The sequence below is a fragment of the Vipera ursinii genome (assembly GCF_947247035.1).
Source record: "Vipera ursinii genome assembly, chromosome: 1".
Classification (NCBI taxonomy): Eukaryota; Metazoa; Chordata; class Lepidosauria; order Squamata; family Viperidae; genus Vipera; species Vipera ursinii.
Window position 1 is genome coordinate 184,273,227 of NC_139512.1, and position 23,845 is coordinate 184,297,071.

General features: G+C 40.7%; 1 protein-coding gene across 8 annotated transcripts in view; it reads right to left on the reverse strand.

Annotated features, from left to right (window-relative positions):
- Positions 1 to 1,121: 1,121 nt before the first annotated feature.
- The window catches only part of LRRFIP1 (LRR binding FLII interacting protein 1), a 146,716-nt gene continuing 123,992 nt past the window's right edge, over positions 1,122 to 23,845 (reverse strand). For 5 of the 8 annotated variants that reach the window (XM_083354494.1, XM_083354489.1, XM_083354490.1 and 2 more), the window contains 3 exons: positions 8,486 to 8,578; positions 7,849 to 7,990; positions 1,122 to 5,028 (listed from right to left, as the gene is read on the reverse strand). In XM_083354494.1, the coding sequence (XP_083210620.1) occupies positions 3,158 to 5,028; positions 7,849 to 7,990; positions 8,486 to 8,578 (2,106 nt within the window). In that variant the 3' untranslated portion in view covers positions 1,122 to 3,157. The remainder of the gene's footprint in view (positions 5,029 to 7,848; positions 7,991 to 8,485; positions 8,579 to 23,845) is intronic. The other 3 variants (XM_083354492.1, XM_083354495.1, XM_083354493.1) reach the window with 3 other exon arrangements.

A 23,845-nucleotide genomic window follows, 5' to 3' on the forward strand; every position in this document is an offset into this window, starting at 1 on the left:
GGCATGGAAACACCTCCCCTCCTCAGAAAATGAGTGGGTTAACAAACTTCACGTTAAAGCACCAAGGTTGCGTAAGAGATCTCATACAGAATATTCGAACAAACCAGCTAACATTTATATGTTTTCTTTTCCCCGCAGATGGACCCATCTTTTTTCTGAAAGGAGAGCCAATTGTCAGAATCCATTTATATCACATTTCATAAATATATGGTTAGAATACTGGGCCTATCCTAGGGATTCTGCCATCTCTCTGAGGGAGGGGAGAGGATGTTTATTCAGATTGCCGTAGGCTGTTTTCAAAGACCAGGAAAGCTTTTGATCTGGGGGGAAAGAGAGGGGGAGAGACAGATCTGGTTTGTATCTCCATTTGAAACTGAAAGGAAGAAGACAATAACAATAAAACGCAAGAAGTTTTCCCTTTCCCACGAAAGGGCCTGACACCTAAGTAACTGATGTCAGCCTGACCAAATGGACTCGGGGGGGGGGTTGAAACGGGAATGCTTTATATAGTATTGAAATGTAACTCAATGTCAGATCCCGTCTTGTATTGCCACAACCGATCTCATCCTAGTAAACTTTTCCTTTTGGACAAACTTGGATCCAGGAGTTCTTATTTCCTAAGATGTGGATTGGGGTGGGTTCTGACACTAACCTTTCAAATAATTTGTACTGGATGGCTCCCTAACAGTTTACAGCAACATGGTGAATCTGGAGAGGAGGAATTTGTTTTACCATCAGATCAACACAATGGGATGTAAGCAAACAATCCTGTTCTGACAAAGTGATTATGCAACCAAATGATTCATTTCATGGAGCTGAACACAGGTCATCCACCTTTTTTACATTATAAACTTTCACATTTATTTTGGAGATCATTAACAGGCTTTTCCCTAATTTAGTATTTTTGCTGCAGATAATAAACAGAGGGCTCTCACTAATAACAATAACATTATGAAAAAAATACAAGTTACTTGCACAAGACACTTCTGTAATAATCTCACATAAATTAATTTAGCAGCATGGAGCATACTCAAAAATGACAATAATTAAAGTTAACAACTTAAATTTAGTAAAGAATTTACATATTTACTGAAAGAAAGAACATCTGAATTTAGTGGAAATCATGTGAGAATATATGCAATGTGACATTTTAGTCACAATGTGATGCCACATTGGGCACTGTGTGAGAATTCTTTAATGTAAAGAAAATTATTTTGTAATGAATGGCTACTACATTATGAGTAAGCTCAAAATAAAATTTTAAGATTAAGATACAAAAGAAAACCATATAGTAATAATTTATAAGGAATAAACAAGAGTTCCTTATAAATGATGTTGCAAGTATAAAACATTTAGACTAGATGAGATTAGAATTATTCAATATCACCTTTATTATTTTTATAAAGAATTCAAGGCAGTAAATATACCTAATACTCCTTCCTCCTATTTCCATATAATTTTACAATTACAATTACAATTAATGCAACTTGTGCAGTATACATATTCAAACAACTGAATAGTATAACCATCTCAGATAAAATAGTAATCCTTTTCAATGAGTTTCTCCTCTCCTCTTGTCTTGTCTCATCATCCCTCATCTCTTTTTCCTCCCAAAATACAGGATGCTTATTTTACAGATACATTTCTCAGCATAGGGAATGAGCAATAATTATCAATTTCTTTAAAACTATTAATATGCCTTTTAAAATATGTTTGCTAAAATGACAGTTACACCAAATGTAAGAACTATTAATTAAATCAATTTTACAAAGAAATGAGAAGAGACATTTTAAAATATAAATCTTTATTTCCATCATATACATTTGATACCTTATATTTTTAATGTTTTTCTATTTTTATGTAATATATTGTTACACTGCTATATAACTATACAAATTTTAGAGTTTGCATTCTTTTAATTTTAGTATGGTAGAGCAGAAGTTAAAATTACCTTGTTCATTAAAAGTGTTCCAAGTTTTTATATGCTCATAAATGTTTTATGTTATTTTAAAAATTATATGCTCATAAATGAAAAACTTCCAGATTTATTTTAGCCATTATTAACTCTCTTTTAGAAAAAAAAGAGTATGTTAAATATTTATCATAAAATTGCAGTAACTATTATCTTTCATTTTGTGAGTTAAATAGAGATAATTATTACAGAGACAATCAAAACTGCCTATATTCCAGCAAAAATTAAAGGGATAGATTTCCCAATATAAGAAAATATTTGTTTACATTCAATTATATCTATTTCTTTGCAAGGCAATGTACAGAGAACAAATGATAGTATCTTTTAAGAAAATTGATTACAATTTGCAGTAAATATCACTTAATACAAAGGCTAAATATAAAGTGAACTGAAAGTTTTTTATGATACATAAACCTACACAGATTACAGTGAAAGAGACAGAGGAAGAGAGACATTGGATCAAGAGCATGTGATTTATGTATCAATTGCATAGACATTAAGTTAAATCTACTGATTCAAACCGATAAGAGCTTGATTTGGTAAGAAAAGACTGAATCGGGTGTGACTGAATTCTATATGATTCTTAATAAATGATTTTTTTACTATAAATAATAATCAGTAATTCTTATAGTGCTTTATGCCTATATCTTTGGCAATAGAAATGGTATTAATTTGGAGTGGGTGAAACATACACAGTTTACTAATTTACAAATAGTCATAATTTCATTATTGTTATTCATTCAGCTTGACCTTGTCTTTTTTGTTCAGAAAGCATAGCAGTATTGAAGCTAGAGTTCTATATAATAATAACTTGAAATCAAATATAAATGTATCAGACTAGTGATATTTTATCAAAAAGCTAGCATGCATCCTAATAATTCCCAAGAATTTTCTAATCCTAGCATTCATTAAATTTTTTAGAGAACACATACTATATTTGATGGAATATTAAAAAGCAGCTCATTGGGAGTTAGGATAATAGATTTGATTAGAATATAGTTAAACTTGACAAAAAAGGTAGCCTCCACACATCCATACATTATTGACTACTTTGCATTATTTAGAATATGACATTAATTCAACGGTAGAACTTCTTTCAAATTTTGACTTTTTAAAAATTAAAGTATTTTTGCTTTTTAACAGATGCCTGGTGAATAATGTGGAACAATGATCCAGTTTCTGAGTTTATGATATAATGCAATCTTCTCGAGATTTACCTTTACCCTTCTTAAACCTCTGTGTTTCCTCTTGACTTTCATTCATAGCACTCTCTAAGTTATCTAATTGTTCTGGTGTATAATCAGCAATTTGTACTGAACTGATTTCATCCAACAATTTACTTTTGTCTTCCAGCAGTCCATATTGTGACTTTGTTGCTTCAGAAACAGAGAAATCAATCTGCACAAATTTGGCTTCTTCAAAGGTATGTCCTTTCAGGTGCTGAATACTATCACTTTCTTCCACAAGAGCCTCAGATCCAACTTCATCTGCTGAGATAACTTTTTCATTATCTTTATTAGTCTGAACATTCCTCTTTTCAGAAGTTTTCAATTCTGCAAAAGAAGCCCCATCAACATCTAAAGCTTCATGATATTCTTCTACAACTACTTCTTCACTCTTGGGTTCAGTTTGTTCAATGAATTCAGTCTTCTGTAATTCAAGACAAACAACCTCCTCAATATCTGGCATAATATTGTGAATTTCTTCATGCAGTTTTCTGCAGTTTTTATCCTCTTTATTCCTAGTGCATGCTTCTTCAATGCCCTCATTCATTATAGTTGTAGTTACAGCAGACTCAATACTATCGTCTTCTTTATCTACACTTTGTTTTCCTGCAGACAAGTCTTCTTTATGAGTGTCAGCAACTTCTTTATTTATCATTTTAGTAACAGCCAGAGCTCCATCTACACAAGCTGATTTTATATTACAGCTGGAACCATTCTCTATGTTTGCATTTGTTTCTTTATGGGTCTGGCATTTGCTTTGATTTATATAATCTACAACAGTTTGTTCTGCATGAACATCTTTCACAGTACACTCATCATTCTTTTCCTCAAAATCTAAATAAGCATTTAATGCCTTCATATCTTCAACATTTTCTTTATTTGCTACTAAATCTTGCTCATTTTGTTCATCAACAACTGCATCATATTTTGAAGGTGGTGAATGGATTTCTTCAGTTTTAACTTGTTTTTGTTCCTCTCCAAACTCATTCACAATAACTTTCGTAATATATGATGTTCTTTTTTGTTCTTCTGCAGAATTTACTACTTGGCCCTCCTGCTGCAGTATTATACTTTGTGCCTCATTCTCTTCATTTGTTTCACATATTTCTATTTTTGGCTCTTTTGCTACAGCAATTATGGCAGCATTTTGTTCATTTTTAAGAAATTCTCTGTTTAAATCTCCCTCAACAACTCCATTTTTTGATTGTTCACTATTATGACCAATGCTTGAGGCTTTCATAAGGATAACTTCTACCAATTCTGGTGAAGTAGAAATTGCCATGTGTCCATTATTTATAAAATCTAAAGCTTCCCAAAATACTTCACTATTACCTTCTGATTCATCAACTGCAATATCTATTTGTTTTTCTTCATTTTGCTGTTGTGGAACTATTTCTAAATTAACATGTATTTTTTGATTAATCTCAATAATAGGATCTGCCATATAATTTTGATTATGAGTTACATTTATATTTCTATCAGACACTTTCTCTTCTGAAATATGACTTGGTGAAACCCCTTCAACCTTTAATTCATCTGAGTATCTTTTTTCAACGGAATAAACAATTTCTGGGATACATTCTGAGTAATTTTTTACAGGATCCTCAGGTACACTATTTAATTTCATTGTTGATGTAATTTTGGTTTTAGTGACTTTCTTAGCCTCTACATTTTCACCAGCAGGCAACGTCTTTATTTCCAAACATTTGAGAATGTTTTCCTGATCCTTAGTATCCTCTGTATTTTCCTCATGCTCAGTATTCTGCAAGATTTCTCTTTTCCCCATATTCTCCAAAATCTCATTTTCCATCTCCACTTCATTTGCTCTGCCTAAAAGATCATTATAAGAAAGTTGAAGGGACCACAATATAGATACATCATTTAAGTATGCTATCACTTACCTTTCCACTTAAACAGAATTAGTAACATGTTAAAAAGTATCACCTTTGCAAATTATATGAAGGCAAAGAAAGAACATGACTTAAAATATCTGAACAGAAAAGTATCACTGTAAACGATATTGTATTTTTATTACTTTAAGTGGATTGTACAAATTAAAATTCCTTGTTTTTAATTTTTTGTAATATAATAATTTAAATACTCAAAGTTTCATTAACTATGTTAATGGGATATATGGCTGGGATAAATATCACTGTAATAACTATTATAAATAAGTATTATGAATAGCAATATAATTAATTTTACAGGCAGGCCTCAACTTATGACCATTTGTTTAGCAACTGTTAAAAAGTAATGATGGTGCTGAAACAAATGACTTATGACTGGTCCTCACATGACCATCACAGCATGCCTGTAGTCTATGACTGCAATTCAGGTAATTAGCAACCAGCATGTATTTACAATAGTTGCAGCATTCCAGGATCATATGTTTACCATTTGCAATCTTCCCATCTAGCTTATGACAAGCAAAATCAATGGGGAAAACTGGATTTGTTTAACCATGGCAAAAAAAAAGTTGCAGAAATCAGGGATAGTTATGTGATGACTCACATAATGACCACACTGCTTAGTGAGTAAAGTTCTAGCCCCAATTGTGGTCACAAATTAAGCACCACCTGTAATTACTACCTAAAACTTAACATTTATTTATTTATTTATTTATTTTTGGGAGTTATATGCCGCCCTATCTCCCGAAGGACTCAGGGCGGCTAACAACAATAAAAACAACAATACAAAAGTTAAAAGAAATTAAATAAACAGCCCCAATAAATAAGTTAAACTAAACAATTAAAAATTAAAAACATTTTTAAAAAACCTGTCGTCAGTCCAGGTCAGCCTGATGAAAAAGGAAAGTTTTAAGGCCGCAGCGAAAGGACCAGAGATCCGGGGCCATCCGGAGCTTAAGGGGGAGTTGGTTCCACAAGGCTGGCCCTCCCCCTGGGGGTTGCCAGCCAACATTGTCTAGCTGACGGCACCCTGAGGAGGCCCTCTCTGTGTGAGCGCACTGGGCGATGGGAAGTTGTTTCCGGCAGCAGACGGTCCTGCAAATATTCTGGGCCTAGGCCATGTAGGGCTTTAAAGGTAAGTACCAGCACCTTAAATCTCACCCGGAAGACAACCGGTAACCATTGCAACTCACGCAGGAGGGGTGTAATATGGGAGTATCGGGGTGCTCCCATCACTATCTGCGCGGCCGCATTCTGCACCAGCTGGAGCCTCCGGGTGGTCTTCAAGGGCAGCCCCATGTAGAGAGCATTGCAGTAATCTATCCAGGAGGTAACGAGTGCATGAGTGACTGTACGTAGGGCATCTCGGTCCAGATAGGGGTGGAACTGGCGCACCAGGTGAACCTGGGCAAACGCCCCCCTGCCCATGACTCCAATATGATCTTCAAAACTGAGTCGTCAGTCCAGGAGGACGCCTAAATTGCGTGCCCTATCAACGGAAGGTAACACCTCTCCTCCCATAACCAAAGATGGAACCTCTTGGACAAGTCGAGATGCTGGTACGTAAAGCCACTCAGTCTTGGCCGGGTTGAGCTGGAGCCTGTTCTTCCCCATCCAAATCCGTACCACTTCCAGGCAACAGGACATCACACCGAGGGCATCGCTGGGTTGGTTTGGGGTGGAGATGAAAAGCTGGGTATCAATTGATGATACCTCACCCCGAAACCACGGATGATCTCACCCAGTGGTTTCATATAGATGTTGAACAGGAGGGGCGAGAGTACTGACCCCTGAGGCACCCCACAACTAAGGGGCCTAGGGGTTGACCTCTGCCCTCCTGCCAACACCGTCTGCGAACAGCCCGAGAGGTAGGGGAACCACCGTAAAACGGTGCCTCCCACTCCCAACCCCTCAAGACGTCGCAGCAAGATATCATGGTCGATGGTATCAAAAGCCGCTGAGAGGTCTAACAGGACCAGGACAGAGGAATAACCCCTGTCTCGGGCCTGCCAGAGATCATCCACCAGTGCGACCAATGCTGTCTCCGTGCTGTACCCAGGCCTGAAACCCAATTGGTACGGATCCAGATACTCAGTTTCCTCCAGGACCAAAGGGAGCTGCTGTGCCACCACACTCTCAACAACCTTTGCAAGGAAGTGAAGGTTGGAGACAGGACGAAAGTTATTTAAAATAGCTGGATCCAAGCCAGGTTTCTTGAGGAAGGGCCTTATCACCGCCTCTTTCAAGGCGGCAGGGAAGCACCCCTCATTCAAGGAAGCATTAATAACTGCCAGGAGCCAGCCTCGTGTAACCTCCCGAGCCGCATAAACCAGCCAGGAGGGACACGGGTCCAACAAACACGTGGCGGCACTTAATTTCCCCATGATCCTGTCCACTTCATCCGGAGTCACAGGATTCAAGTGCTTTTTATATACAATGCTGGAAACCAAAACAAAGTTAATGTCTACAAATAATATATACACAATATATTATGCTTAATATATTAAAATGACATTTACACTAGGTATATTGGTTTTTCTGAAAGTGGGAATTAAACAACATCCAATTAAAACTCTTCTCACCAAAAAACTTCACTTTAAAAAAAAAGGTAATGGCCTTAAGTTATTGTTATACTAAGGAAAAGTTAATATGTATAGACCATGCAGAATATTATTGTAGATTATAAACATTTTCAAGCAAAAATAATCATATACAGTATCTTAGTACAATGCAAATGGCTTACCTTCTGTACAATCCTCAGATACTTTAAAGGCATGACTTGTCTCTGAAACAACCTTGGAAGAATTTGAGAGTCTATCATTAGCAAGACAATCAGAGATTTCTCCATTGATAACTACTCCTAAATTGGTGATTATTCCATATTGCTGTGAATGCAAAACAAAATATATTTATAACATTATTTCCATGTAAAGTATATTTGTAAAAACTGAAATCCTGCATAATAAAATCACATGAATGCAAGTTATGAGACTAGTATGAATGTAATAACTAATTAGATAACAGTACTAAAACTTTTGCAGCAAGTGGTGATATTCACAGATTATGCTACAACCTAAGAAAAAACAATTCATGATACAACTTCAGGCTACAGCTTAAAATGTTTACATATATGTTTTTGTCCAATATCAATTCTTCCTAATTTCCAAATGTTGTTAAATGCACTTCAAGAGCAGCATAATGAGAGAATACAATTAGTTAAGAAAACAATGATGTGCCACAGCTAGTTTAAGCTCATCAAATAAAGGAACACCCAAGGAAAACTTCTTTCTGGTACACAGAAATAAAATGCTATTATTTAATACTACTACCTTTTATACTTTATATTTTTTGCTTGTGTTTGTTTGCTTGTTTCATCATACCTTCAATTGTTCCTCCAGTAAAATCACCTCCTCTCTAAGATCATCTCGCTCACTTCTTAGGGAATCAAAGAAAACTTTCTGCCTTTCTAATCCCTAAGTATTTAACAAAGAAGCAGAAGATAAAGACAATAAAATCAGAAAAGAAAGAGTAAGAAAGTTAGCAATAAGAATCAGAAACTTTCCACAAAATAAAAGATTTGCATAAAATAAGTAATGCTTATTTACAGAAATTTCTCTTAAATGACATTAAGGGAGCCCTGATGTGGTTAGAATGCAGTATTGCAAGATAACTCTGCCCACAGCCTGGAGTTCAATCCTGAACAGCTCAAGGTTGACTCTGCCTTCCATCAGTCCAAGGTAGATAAAATGAGGACCCAGATTTTTTTGAGGGGGGGGGCTGGAGGCAATATGCTCAAAGAGTGCTGCAAAGTACTATGGGGCAGTATACAAGTCTAAGTGCTATTGTTAATAGCTGGTTTCATGTTTCAATTTCCATTAAAAATGGCTTTCCTAAACTGTCACTCACAAGCCTAGTTCACTCACTTGCAAACCTACTGTATTTTCCGGTGTATAAGATGACTTTTTAACCCATGAAAATCTTCTCAAAAGTTGGGGGGTCGTCTTATACGCCGGAAAAAAACATAAATCAGTTGAGCATCCCCGTTCTTGCAAAGCCGGGCTGCCCCACGCAACCAAGCTATCTCCGGCGCGGCTCCGGGACATGGCTGGGCGGGAGCGTTGGGCAGCTCTCCCCACGCAAAGGCGGCGCTGCCCGTTGGCTCTTGGCCCGAAGGGAGGGCCTCGCACCCGCCGGACTCACCTGTCACCAGCACTGCTCTCCCCCCCGTGGGGATGCGCTTCCGCCAGGTGGTGCTGGCCGAGACGAGCCAGCAGGCAGCCGCCGTGAGTGCGGCGCTGAGGGGCAGCGGCAGGACGGCCTGGCCCAGCGCCTGCAGGACGGCCAGCAGTGCCACGTGCAGCAGCAGCCGCCGGCTCAGCAACAGGTCCAAGCGCAGGAGCCGCACCGCCAGGCTGCCCAGGAAAAGCAGCCACACCGAGAGGCTGCACGCCCAGTCCAGCTCCATGAGGGGCAGGGCGGGAAGCCGGCCGGGAAGAGGGACCGGGAGCCCGGGCCAAGCGCACCTCGGCCGACAGTGAAAGGCGGCGGGCGGAGCTGCCCCGCCCTGCACCCAATGGGAGACGTTCAAGGCCTGGGGGGGAAGCAGGAGGGGCGCCAGCTGTGGCAGGGTGGCGGCTGCCCTCCGGCGCTGCCTGCCGCCCGGGAAACGCTGCACCTCGGGGGCCGGCAGAAGCGTGGGAGCAGCGGGAGGGCTGGTGGGGCCAGTCGGGCCTTCGCCTCCTCTGTGACGGACAGGGAGGGCAGGGCGGCCCTCCGCTCTCGCCTTTGTGGGTCTTGTATGCGCAGGTGCAATTGGCAAAAGTTGCCCCCTCGCCGCCCCCCACAAGGCATAGGAGCCCTCAGGTGAAACGTCCCCTTTTGCACGTCCCCCACGCCCTCCCCTGAGAAGGGCCTCCTGGGCTGAGAGGCTTCCTCCCGGCAAGAGCCCCCCCAGCAGCCCCTCTTCCCCGCAGGGGCCCGAGAGCCACTTTCCGTGGGGTGGAGCTGGACCCCAGGTGCTGGTGGGGTGGTTGCACCACCACCCCCGCAGGAGGCCTCCCCTGCATCCTGCCTGGGGAGGGAGCACCCGCCCGCCGCCAGGCCATTCCAAGTTCCAGGAACTTCCCGGGACTTCTGGCGGGCCTGGCGCCCCTCTCGCCCGTAGACCACGCAGCGGCCCTCGCCAGCTGGCCTCGGCATGGCCGCCCCAAGCCCGCCTCTCCAGTGCATCTTCCGAGCCCACCTGGCTGACTGCCTCCTGGGCGGGGCTTGGCTCCAGACGCACGGCTGCTCCATCTGCAAATGTGCTCTCAAATGGGTGGTTGGAAGGAAAAGCCCCTTTGGGCTTCAAAAGGGAGGCTATGCACCATCTGCATCAGATGGGGCTGAATCGGGCTTGTGTCAGACACCTGGCAACTGGCATGTAAGTATTTTCCAGCATATAAGACGAAAAACCTTGAAAATCTTCTTAAAAGTCGGGGGTCGTCTTATACGCTGGGTCGTTTTATACGCCGGAAAATACGGTAGTTCTATCTGAATTTCTTCACAATCTCTTTTTATGACTATAGCTTTATAGCTTTTTCTCTAACAATACCACTCAGAATTGCAACAGGGAACTCCTCCTTCCATTCTGGTAGCCAGTGAATTCTACTACCAGTAGAGTTGGCAAACTCATTACTTTAAAGTAACAGAGAAGTATTATGTGTAATGTGTTGCATATTAGTGAAAAATATTTAGTTCTGTTCTAAAGTCTTTATGACCAAAGGTTTTTAAATTTGCAGTTCTGCTGTTTGTACTAAGAAATATCCAAAATCTAGAATTCACTTTTAAGAGAAGTATTAACTACATTATAATAAAAGGAAACCATTCAACTCTTTCTGCTGAAGGCTAAATAACACAGAATGATCGATCCAGTGACAGATGATATGGAACTGTTACTTGTGGATATTAAATGTTCTTGAGGATGATGAAAACAACGTTGAAGAAGACCAGTCTGCAACTTGCTCATCTATCCTTTCGTCAATAAATCTCTAACAGAAGGAGTTATTTTAATCACACTGTTGGAGTTAAATACTGCCCCCTCGTTTTTAAACAAAAAGTGCTTGGGAATGTAACGGCCAACCAATTTCAGATGCTTTTAAAAGCTATTTTGCCACAATTCATTTCCTCATTGATAATATGCATTAAGGGAATTCCTGAACTCTAGTCTTCAGATTACCTTGAGAACCAAGGTTAATGATGTTCTTGGCTAAAGGGTAAATTTCTAAATATGCTGTTAGGGAATGGAAAGACATGGAATGGAAAGGTTTCCTTTGATATTATTCAGTTTACTGTAGAATGAAGAAGGGAGCAAAGGCAACAAAATATGGTCCTTTTCTGAAGAGAAGTAACACAACCTTTCAGTCAGAGAAATTCATTTCAAATATAATAGAATTAACTGCTAAGATACAATAAATGCATGAAAGAAACAGAAGGAAGTCAATTAATACATCTCCTAACTATGAAAACATGAAATATGCACTGCAGCCTGAGAAGCTTCAAAGCAGCATTTGTTTCCTTAGATAGGCGGTAAAAACTCTCATAATACACATTGCAGCAGCTAATGCATGGTCATCTAAATTATAGCAGTGGATTCAGCTAATTCATCCAACTTTTCAAATAAGGCAGTGACACATAGTGCTAATAGTATGGCTATCATTCAAATTGAGTAAGAGAAGATATATGAAGCTCCATATAATCTCTTGACCTATAGGCCAAGACAACATACCCACCCTCCAGAGAAACATAGATCCAGATGTCACCCTGGCTCCAGATGGTATTTTAAACTTTGGATAGCTCCCAAGAAGGGAACATCTACAAGTGCACAAACCACAGATATACTGTGTTTCCCCAAAAATAAGACCTAGCTTGATTTTGGGGGGTGGGCCTAATATAAGCCCTATCCCAAAAATAAGCCATAGTTTTGGGATGAGGTGCACGCCTAAAAATCAAGCTAGGGCGTGGGTAACGCTTACCATTGCAGCCAGGCCTTCCATGCCCTGACACCTGCCTCACCAGCCCACTTCTGTGGCCACTTGCTGTCTGTGGCCACTTGCTGTCTGTGGCCACGTGCGTCACCCTCAGCCTCCATTTTGCAGGCAGAGACCTTCAGGAAATGCCCCTGCAGCTGAGAATGGAGTCCCCAGATTGACATGTGCATCAATCCAGAGCTCCATTCTCAGCTACAGAGGCATTTCCTAAAGACCCCTGACAGCTAAATGGATGCTGGGGGTGACATGCCCAAGTAGTAGCAAGCGGCCACAGAAGAATTGGGCTGACTGGGTGGGGTTGTTGATGTTGTTGCTGACACAAGGTGAGACCTTGGAAAAGACATCCCCCCAAAATAAGACTAAGTGCCTCTTTTGAAAGCAAAAAAAAAAAAGGACCAGATCTTATTTTCAGGGAAACATGGGTAGTAATGAACCCATTACTGGTACTACCAGAATTATATGAAGGAAAACATGTAAAGATGTTTCTGTCCTAGAAAAAATAAGCAATCTTTGTTCCCATCTGCTGAAAACAGGGCACAATTCTTAGCAACTTCTCGTTGATATTATCTGTCCACTACCAGCAACTTCCTCTTGTCACAATTTCTCAAAATACTTCAGAATTATGAAGCTGAGACACTTGTAGACAGTCAATATCCTTGAACATTCAGAACTCCTTTATGCACTATTCTGTAATGTCTAAGAAGAAAAAAAGAAATAGGACTTCAAAGTTTCAACTCAATGACTGGTGAAATAATCACATAGCCTCCTGCTATCAAAGCTGCAAACACTAACAATGTCAAAGTAGCATTTCTCATTTCCAACTACCATGTTTCCCTAAAAATAAGACTGGATCCTATATTAATTTTTGCTTCAAAAGACCCATTAGGGTTTATTTTCTGGTGATGACTTATTTTTTTTTCATCACATCAGCCTGGCTGGGCTCATGCACAGAAGCTAGGTGGTGAGCACACAGAAGCCAGGTGGCGAGCACATGGGGTCTGATGGTATCCAGCAGCAGCCACAGCCTGCCAGCCCTTTGGGCGGAGCACTCTGGGGCTGCACAGCTCGAGGTGGCCTGAATGTCAAGAGTGCCGGGGACAGAGGCAAACAGAGACTACCTCTTTTCTATCCCTACCCTGGTTTGGGGAATCTGGTAGGCGGGCAAGGGTGGGGGCTAGCCAGAACCTCAATGATCAGCTTGTCTCTTTCACCCTCTCTCCAAAGCAGCCTCCAGAGGCAGCCTGCATTGGCTCGTAAGAACGGGAAAGAAAGCTGGGCATCCCAAGACGTCCTACTCTGGGAGGCAACTCAGGTTTCACATGATGTGAGAGGAAAGCTTTGGAAACTGCCTTTTAATTTACATTCATCATCAATATTATAATCTATCCCTTTATTTTTCAAAAAAAATGCTTTGTATTTATGATTAGCCTCCTTGAATGCCAATGAGAAGGAATGGTACGAATCTGCAGAAATACAGACACTGGCATCCTCAAAGCTCACAATGCTTCCTCACTTGGGGCACACCACTGCTTTACAGGTGTGTTCAACTTCGAGGCTCAGCTAAACTCTTCAGCTGTGGTGGGCTGCAGTTCCCATCATCTTCAGGAATCCTGGCCAATGGAAAACATAGGCCATTCTCCTCACAGCTGAAGCAGTCTGGCTCGACCAGAGTCAGGTTGGTCATCACAGGATGTGACGCATGTCAGTGGAACTGGAAGATGAGAGTGGGCAGCAGGAGCTAAACGCATACGGCAATGGTGGAATGCATAGCTTTTGTACACAAGAGGCCTCTCTGTCAATAGCAGACGCAGCCAAGGCTGGCTCTCCTGCTTCAGCAGCACTTCGCAGAGTTCCATGCCTATATTAGGTGGGTGTTGCAATCTGGCTGACAATCTTAACTGGGGCTTATTTTTGGGGTAGGGCTTATTTATTTATTTATTTATTTGTTTGTTTTTATAAACCGCCCTTCTCCCGAGGGACTCGGGGCGGTGTACAGAATAAGGTAGGCATACAGAATGAACAATAGTGAAAAAAAACAATAGTAAAATACAAACTGGGACCCCAATTAGAGCTATCAGGCCAGGCCGGACTGCTGGAACAGGTAAGTTTTTAAGTCGCGCCGGAAGGTGCGGAGGTCGGGGGCCATCCGGATTTCGGTTGGTAAGCTGTTCCAGAGGGCTGGCGCACCCACTGAGAATGCCCTCCCCCTGGGGGCCACCAGCCGACATTCCTTGAGCGGCGGCACCCTGAGGAGGCCCTCTCTGTGGGAGCGCACAGGACGGTGGGGTGCTGACATTGGCAGAAAGTGCTCCCGTAGGTAGTCCGGACCCATGCCATGTAGGGCTTTGTATGTCATTGTTAGCACCTTGAACTTCACACGGAAGGCAACTGGAAGCCAGTGCAGCACACGGAGGAGAGGTGTGATATGGGAGTATCGGGAGGCTCCCAAGAGTGTCCGTGCCGCTGCACTTTGCACCAGTTGAAGCTTCTGAGTGGATCTCAAGGGCAGCCCCATGTAGAGAGCGTTACAGTAGTCTAGGCGAGAGGTCACAAGAGCATGGGTGACTGTACGTAAGGCATCCAGGTCCAGATAAGTCCGTAATTGGCGAACTAGTCGAACCCGGGAGAAGGCCCCCTTGGTCACAGCTCCTATGTGATCTTCCAGGGAGAGCTGCGAGTCAAGGAGGACACCCAGGTTGCGGGCCCTATCAACAGGGGGTAGTAACTTGTCCCCGATGTTAAGGGATGGGATGTTCTGAGTATCCTGCCTTGCCGGTACGTACAGCCATTCAGTCTTGTCCGGGTTCAGTTGAAGCCTGTTCCTCCCCATCCATTCCCGGACCGCTTTCAGGCAGCGGGACATCACGTCGAGGGCATCACTGATGTTGTTTGGAGTTGAGATGAAAAGCTGGGTGTCATCAGCATACTGATGGTACCCTACTCCAAAGCTGTGAATGATCTCGCCCAGCGGTTTCATGTAGATGTTGAACAGGAGAGGCGAGAGGACCGACCCCTGAGGGACTCCGCAAGCGAGAGGCCTCGGGGTCGACCTCTGTCCCCCTGCCAGCACCGACTGCGAGTATAATCCTAATAATTATATTACGAGTATCCTGAAAAATCATGCTAGGGCTTATTTTTTGGTTGGGTCTTATTTTTGGGAAACATGGTAACAGGATGAGGAATCTGTACCTTAAATTACTTTCCCTAAAGTGACCATTCTCTGTAATAACTCTCAAATACCAATAACCTGCATCCACAATGGACTGCCTTTCTCAGTGAATTTGCAGAATTCATACAGAGTTGACACAAGCATTCTGTCATGGTTGCCATTTTACTTGCCAACCATCATAAGTTGACAGCCTGAAATTAGCAAAGGGGGGAGGGAAGAGAGGATTGGAAAGTAGAGAGGAAATGGAGGAAGGGATGGAAACCAAGCCCTGGGGGCCTGAGAAACACCAGCCAGATGAAGGTCAACCATCAGAATGCAGAGTTGGAAAGCCCACGAACTGAAGGTTCATTACTCAAACAATATGTGAGCACCCAATTGGACATTAAATGATTCCATGGCAATAGCCAGGAAAAGGGAAAGTTAATTATATACTTTGTGCACAAAAATGCCAGATCCAGACTTCCTGTTTGGCAGCTGTCGGGACAACTGGGAAAAGCTGGTGCTCGGTTTTCCAGCTTGTTTTTTCTTCGTCTAGCAACCCTTAAAGGACCACTTGAGGACCACTCGGAGGCTCCAACTGGTACAGAATGCAGCCGCAAGAGTTGTGTTGGGAGTCTCCCGATACTCCCATGTTACACCTCTACTCCGTGAGCTGCATTTGCTCCCAGTTGTCCTCCGGGTAAGATTCAAGGTGCTGGTAATGGTTTTCAAAGCCCTACATGGCATGGGTCCGGAGTACCTTAGGAATCACCTGCTGCCAGTGTCAACTTCCCTCCGTCCTGTGCGCTCCCACAGAGAGGGCCTCCTAAGGGTTCCGCCGTTCGGAGAATGCCATCTGGTGGCTCCCATAGGGAGGGTGTTCTCTGTGGGCGCGCCTGACCTATGGAACCGTTTACCGGTTGAGCTCCGGATGGCTCCCGACCTTCGCTCCTTCCAATGCGACCTAAAAACCTATCTGTTTGAGCAATCCGGTCTGGTCTGACGGGTTCTGTTGTAATTATTGTTTTAAGGTAACTTATCTTCTACATTAATGTTTTCAATATCTGTATTTGTGCATTTGATATTTATGTCACTGTTCACCGCCCTGAGTCCTTAGGGAGAAGGGCGGTATACAAATCAAATCAAATCAAATCAATAAATAAATAAATAAATAAATAAATAAATAAATGGTCAGAAAGTTGCCTTGGAGGGGCAATGAAGGAGGAGAGATACTTCAGGAGCTCAGATCAGGGGGCACTTGATCAGAGCAGACTGTAGAACCCTCTGAAAAAATGAAGAAAAAGGCTGCCGGGAGAGCCACAGCAGCACTAGTCATCTCCAACAGGAAGAGAAGTAATGCAAAACAGCTGATTCTCAACTGCGTGCTGAAACTAGGTGAGCCAGAATTTTTCTTTCCTTCTCCTTGAGGATTATAAATGTTGTGCCCCTGATGAGAAAGGTCTGAAAAGTAAAGACCCCCAGAAGGATTAAAGTTAAAAGCGGCAAGCAATTACAAAGAAGGGGAAATACTCTTTGTTAAGAATATCGGACAATGATAAATAAGCCAAGAAGGACATCTAGTGACAAAAGAAGAAAAAAAGTTCTGATATATAGGGAGAACTGGAAAAATTGTTGATTAAAGTGACCTTGACAAAGGACAGCTGCAAAGGACAAAACTGCCTTGTTGTGAGATTGTGAGGGAAAAGACTCTTCAAAGTTACTTTTATTGAACTTGGCTAAATCTAAACAGATGTTGTTTTGGCTTTAGACTGTAAGCTGTAAAATGACTTCATCGAATATTACCAAACTTATGAAGAAAACCTCTTCTCCACCCTCAGTAGGACAATCCAGTCCAACAACACAGGGATCTATTGAAGCAATGTTGCAATAGGAAAAAATAAGCACTGCTCAAAGCGAAACACAGACTGCATTAAAATTGCTTCAAGAAATGATGTTACATAATCAAGAGGCATTGGAAAGAAATCATCTGGAAATACAGGGAAATCATAAAGAAATACAAAGTAAACCTGAGAAAGTAAGTGAAGAAATCTTGGATATAAAAGGAAAATTTGAAGCTCAAAATCAAATGATAATTAAAAATCAACAGAAAATACACAAAATTGAAGAAAAAAAGATGAGAACAATAAAAAGATAGAAATGTTATTACAAGAAAATGAAAAATTAGAGAACACAATTAAGATATTAGAGATGGAAAAAGCGGAACATTATTTAAGATTTCAAAATATTCCTGAGGATAGAGAAGAAAACATAGCAGAGGTGATTATTGACATCTGCAGAAGGCTTTAAAGGCAGACTGAGGAGAAATCCAGCTAGAGATCGATGAAATATTTCACATCAATTCAAGCTATGCAAGAAGAAACAAACTGCCAAGAGAAGTACATGTATGGTTTACAAAGAAGACAACAAGAGATGAAGTACTACGGAAAGTTAGAGATGAGCCAATACAATACAAAAATAAAGAAATTGTAGTTTTAAAGCAGATACCTAAGAGAGTAAGAGATACCCAAAGACATTACCACTTTCTGACTACGAAGCTGATTAGCAGTGGTATAAACTTTAGATGGCTGATGCCGGATAATAAACTGGAATAATACAAGATATCGATTGGACTCAATCTGGAAGGCGGAAGATTTTGAAGTAAGGAATAGGGCAATTTTAGATGAAGGACTAAAACAAAGGCAAGGGGAGAGTGAGGAGCAGAAGCAAACAGAAGAGAGGACTCAAGGAGCAACTGCAGAAACAGGAGAACAGAAAGAGAAAGACAACCAAAAGGGTGAGAATGAAGGACCTGCCAGAGAACAAAGGACTACTAGATCTATTAGACCTAAATATAAATAAATGGAAATGGAGAAAGAAAATGGAATCTTCTCAGTAAACATAAATGGACTAAATTCCCCAATTAAAAGAAACAAGATATTTAGGAAGCTACATAAATTGAATTTAGATATAATCTGTTTGCAAGAAACACATATAAAAGAACAACATCATAAATTATTGGAATATCCAAAAATTGGGAAACTTTATTATGCATCAGCACAACAGAAAAAAAGAGGTGTTGCTATATATTAAAGAGACAATAGATTCTAAAATGGTATATTCAGATAAAGAAGGAAGAATTTTAATGGTAGAAATTTATCTGCATCAAAAGCAAATATTATTAGTGGTAATTTATGCACCAAACAACAATCAAGAAAAAATTTACAAAAACTTACATAGAAAAATAATAGAAATGGAGTACCAAAACATTTCCTTACTAGGAGACTTCAATGCAAAAATTGATTATAAAAGTAACAAAACAGGAAAAAGTGGAAGAAGAAGGTTACCTAAGGCATTTTTTGATATGGTGGAGGAAATTGGAATTCAAGACATCTGGAAGGAAGTTAATCCACAAAAATTGCAATATACTTTCTATTCAAATAGTCAAAAATCTTGGTCAAGGATTGATATGATTTGGATGACTGCTGACGTGAGAATGAATGTACAGGACATTGAAATAGAAACAGGCACATGGGCAGATCATAATCCTTTGAAAATGACCTGGAAAGGAACACAAAAAAGGCCAAGATGGACTTTAAATCATTTCATATTAAAAGAAAAAGAATTCATAGAGTTAGCAAAAAAAGAAATGGAATTCTTCAAAGAAAAAAAAAAGAAGACACAAGAGTACAAAATGTATGGGATACACTAAAGTGTACTTTAGAGGCATAGCTATAACATATATGGCAAGGAAAAATAAACAGAGAAAACAGCAATATGTATTATTAAAAGAAGAATTTGGAAAGTTAGAATTGCAAAATATCCACAAAAAAGACTTTGAAAAGAGAAATGGACATAATAAAACAAATTAAATCTGTTACTTTAATAATGGTGGAAAGATTGAAGAAATATTTAGTTGAATTTATACCTATCAGCCTGACCTCAATACCTGGGAAGATTCTGGAAAAGATAATCAAACAACAAATCAGTGAACACCTTGATGCGAACAAAGTTATCACTAAAAGCCAACATGGGTTTGTCAAAAACAGATCATGCCAGACAAACCTTATTGCATTCTTTGACCAAGTGACAAAACTAGTGGACCAGAGGAATGCTGTAGATATAATTTACTTGGATTTCAGTAAGGCATTTGATAAAGTAGATCACAACCTACTACTTGATAAGACAGAAATATGTGGGTTAGATAGCATCACCACCAGATGGATTCGTAGCTGGTTGACAGGCCATACTCAGCGTGTGGTCCTCAATGGAACCGCATCTACATGGAAGGAAGTGTGTAGTGGGGTGCCCCAGGGCTCTGTTCTGGGCCCAGTGCTCTTCAACATCTTCATCAACGATTTGGATGAGGGGATAAATGGGGAACTCATCAAATTTGCAGATGACACCAAGCTGGCAGGAATAGCCAATACTCCAGAAGATAGTCTTAAGATACAGGAGGATTTGGACACACTCGAACACTGGGCACTATCTAACAAAATGAAATTCAATTGTGAAAAAAGTAAGGTTCTGCATTTAGGCAAGAAAAATCAAACGCACAGGTATAGTATAGGTGGTACCTTGCTCGATAGTAGTAACTGTGAGAGAGATCTTGGAGTCCTAGTGGACAATCACTTAAATATGAGCCAGCAGTGTGCTGCAGCTGCCAAAAAAGCCAACACAGTGCTAGGCTGCATTAACAGAGGGATAGAATCAAGATCAAGTGAAGTACTAATACCACTTTACAATACCTTGGTAAGGCCACACCTGGAATACTGCATCCAGTTTTGGTCACCACGATGTAAAAAAGATGTCGAGACTCTAGAAAGTGTACAGAGAAGAGCAACAAAGATGATTGGGGGACTGGAGGCTAAAACATATAGGGAACAGTTGCTGGAATTGGGTATGTGTAGTTTAATGAAGAGAAGGGTGAGGGGTGACATGATAGCAGTGTTCCAATATCTCAAGGGCTGCCACAAAGAAGAGGGAGCCAAGCTATTCTCCAAAGCACCTGAAAGCAGGACAAGAAGCAATGGATGGAAACTAGTCAAGGAGAGAAGCAACCTAGAACTAAGGAGAAACTTCCTGACAGTTAGAACAACTAACCAGTGGAACAACCTGCCTCCAGAAGTGTTGAATGCTCCAACACTGGAAGTTTTTAAGAAGAGACTGGCCAGCCATTTGTCTGAAATGGTATAGGGTTTCCTGCCTTGGCGGGGGGCTGGACTAGATGACCTCCAAGGTCCCTTCCAACTTCTTCTTCTTCTTCTTCTTCTTCTTATTATTATTATTATTATTATTATTATTATTATTATCCAGATCAAAATGGCTTTTTATCAAAGAGACAAATTAAAAATAATCTAAGAATGATAATAGATGTATTAGAATATTATGAGCTACATCCAGGGAAACAAATGGCGCTAATATTCTTAGATATGCAAAAGGCATTTGATAATCTTTCACGGCAATTTATGATTCACAAACTACAAATAACGGACTTTGGACAGAATTTTATAAATATGGTAAAAACAGTATATAACAAAAAACAGCCAAAGTGATTGTGAATGGAGACTGTACTGAGAGCTCTGAGATAAGAAAAGGCACAAGGCAAGGATGCCCATTATCCCCTCTGTTATTCATTGTCATTTTGGAAGTCTTAAATCGAAATATCAGACAAGATACAGAAATTAAAGGGTTGGGGATAAAGGGTGAAACATATAAATTACAAGCATTTGCTGATGATTTAGTATTTATTTTGGAAGAGCCCCTGGAGATGATTCCCAAATTGTTGGGAAAGATAGAACAGTATGAAGAAATAGCAGGATTAAAAATAAATAAAGAAAAAACTAAGATAGTAGTTAAGAATCTCACAGATAAGCAAAAAAGCCGATTGTCAGAATCAATAGAGGTACAGATAGTGATAAAACTTGAGAAAAAATTCTTCCAAGAGTTAAATTCATTAATTTTGAAGTTTGTTTGGCAAGGAAAAAAAGCTAGAATAAAGATGAAAACATTGCAAGATGCTAAGGAAAATGGAGGTTTTGGACTACCCAAGTGGGTTTTGTATTATCAAGCATCTGTATTAACATGGGTGAAAGAATGGATAACTCTTAGGAATAAAAGATTGTTATATTTGGAGGGACATGACTTACAATTGGGGTGGCACGCATTTTTGTGGTACGGGAAAAACAAAATTCATAAGTATTTCCAAAATCACTATATTAGAAATGCTTTGATAACAGTATGGGGAAAAATCAAAACTAAAATATATGTAAAAATTCCAAGGTGGTTATCAACGATGGAAGCTTTTTCACATCCAAATTTGGTAGATTTTGAAAAAATTTGGGCATATAGAGATATTTTAAATACTGATGTGATATTAAAATCGAAACAAGAGCTGGGAAATCAGGGCATCAACATGTCATGGTGGGTACAGTTACAAATACAAAATAGATACAAAAAAGATGTGAAACTGTATGAATTTTATAAAGAACAAGCTGCATTTGATAAGATATTGTTAACCTCTGATGAGAAACTAATTAAGAAAATGTATAACTTTTTGTTAATTTTGGAGATGGAAAGTAAACAAACTAAAGAGACAATGACAAGGTGGGTGAAAAACTTTGGTTATAATACAGAATTAGTAAAATGGCAAAAATTATGGGAGAGAAATTATAAACTGACAATGTCAACTGTGTATAAAGAAAATTTATATAAAATGTTCTATAGATGGCACTTGCCACCAGCAAGATTAGCAAAAATCTTGTCAGATAGATGTCAGATAGATGTTGGAAATGTAAACATAATTCAGGCACGTGCTATCATATCTGGTGGACATGTGATAAAGCAAAGGCTTATTGGAAAAAAATACATGCTTGGTTAGAAAAAATATTCGGAGAACATGTAGTATTTAATCCGAAATTTTTTGTATTAGGTATAACACCAGAAAAGATTAATAAGCAAAGTTTATATTTGGTTCTACATATTACAACGGCAGCAAAAATAATCTTTGTGCAATACTGGAAAAATGAAGGAATACCACCAGAGGAAGAAGTAATTAAAAAAATACTGGAATGCGCTGAGATGGACAGACTGACTATGAGATTAAAAGATAAAGAAGAAACAGAATACTACCAAAGCTGGAAATTATTCTACAAATGGCTAGAGGAGAGAACCAAAGAGGAGGATTTGATTATGTATTAGCACCTTTGAACCCAGACCACACGCTGGTTGAAAAATTAACATATGTATGTAAAGAAAAAAGATTTAATAAAAAGCTTATATATGAAGAAAAAAATATTATTATTATTATTAATTTTATTTGTATACCGCCCTTCTCCCGAAGGACTCAGGGTGGTGAACAGGGCAATACATGATTAAAAAGACAGAATACAAAAATTAAAAAAGATTAAACAAAGTGCCCAGGACTCTTAAATAAGTTAAAACACATTTAAAAGTAATAAAAACCCAACCCCATCCCATCAGGCCAGGCCAGCTTGTTCAAAGAGATACATCTTTAGATCGCGCCAGAAGGAGCGAAGGTCGGGCGCCATCCGGAGCTCAACCGGAAGACAGTTCCATAAATCCGGCGCGCCCACAGAGAACGCCCTCCCCCTGGGGGCCACCAGTCGGCATTCTTTGACCAGTGGCACCCTGACGAGACCCTCTCTGTGGGAGCATATTGGGCGGAGGGAAGTTGATGCCAGCCGCAGGTGCTCCCCAAAGTATTCCGGACCCATGCCATGTAGGGCTTTGTAGGTCAATACCAGCACCTTGAACCTCACCCGGAAGACAACTGGGAGCCAATGCAGCTCACGGAGCAGAAATGTAACATGGGAGTATCGGGAGACTCCCAACACAACTCTCGTGGCTGCATTCTGTATCAGTTGGAGCCTCCGAGTGGTTTTCAAGGGCAGCCCCATGTAGAGAGCGTTGCAGTAGTCTAAACGAGAGGTCACGAGCGCATGAGTGACCATACGCAGGGCATCCCGGTCTAGATAGGGCCACAACTGGCGCACCAGGCGAACCTGGGCGAAGGCCCCCCTAGTCACAGCCACTATGTGATCTTCCAAAGTAAGCCGTGAATCTAGGAGGACTCCCAAGTTGCGAGCCTTATCTACGGGGGGTAATAGCTCACCCACCATAGAAAAAGATGGGATATTCTGAATATCCTGGGATGCCGGTATGCACAGCCACTCAGTCTTGTCAGGGTTGAGTTGAAGTCTGTTCCTCCCCATCCAGACCCAAACCGCTTCCAGGCAACGGGACATCACGTCGAGGGCATCACTGGGGTGGTTTGGGGTCGAAATAAAAAGCTGGGTATCATCAGCGTACTGATGATACCCAACTCCAAAACCACGAATGATGTCACCCAGCTGTTTCATGTAGATGTTGAACAGGAGAGGCGAGAGGACCGACCCCTGAGGAACTCCACAAGCGAGAGGCCTCAAGGTCGACCTCTGCCCCCCTGCCAACACCAACTGCGAACGCCCCAGGAGATAGGAGGAGAACCACTGAGAGACTGTGCCTCCCACTCCCAATCCCCTGAGACGCCGCAGCAGTCTCTCAAC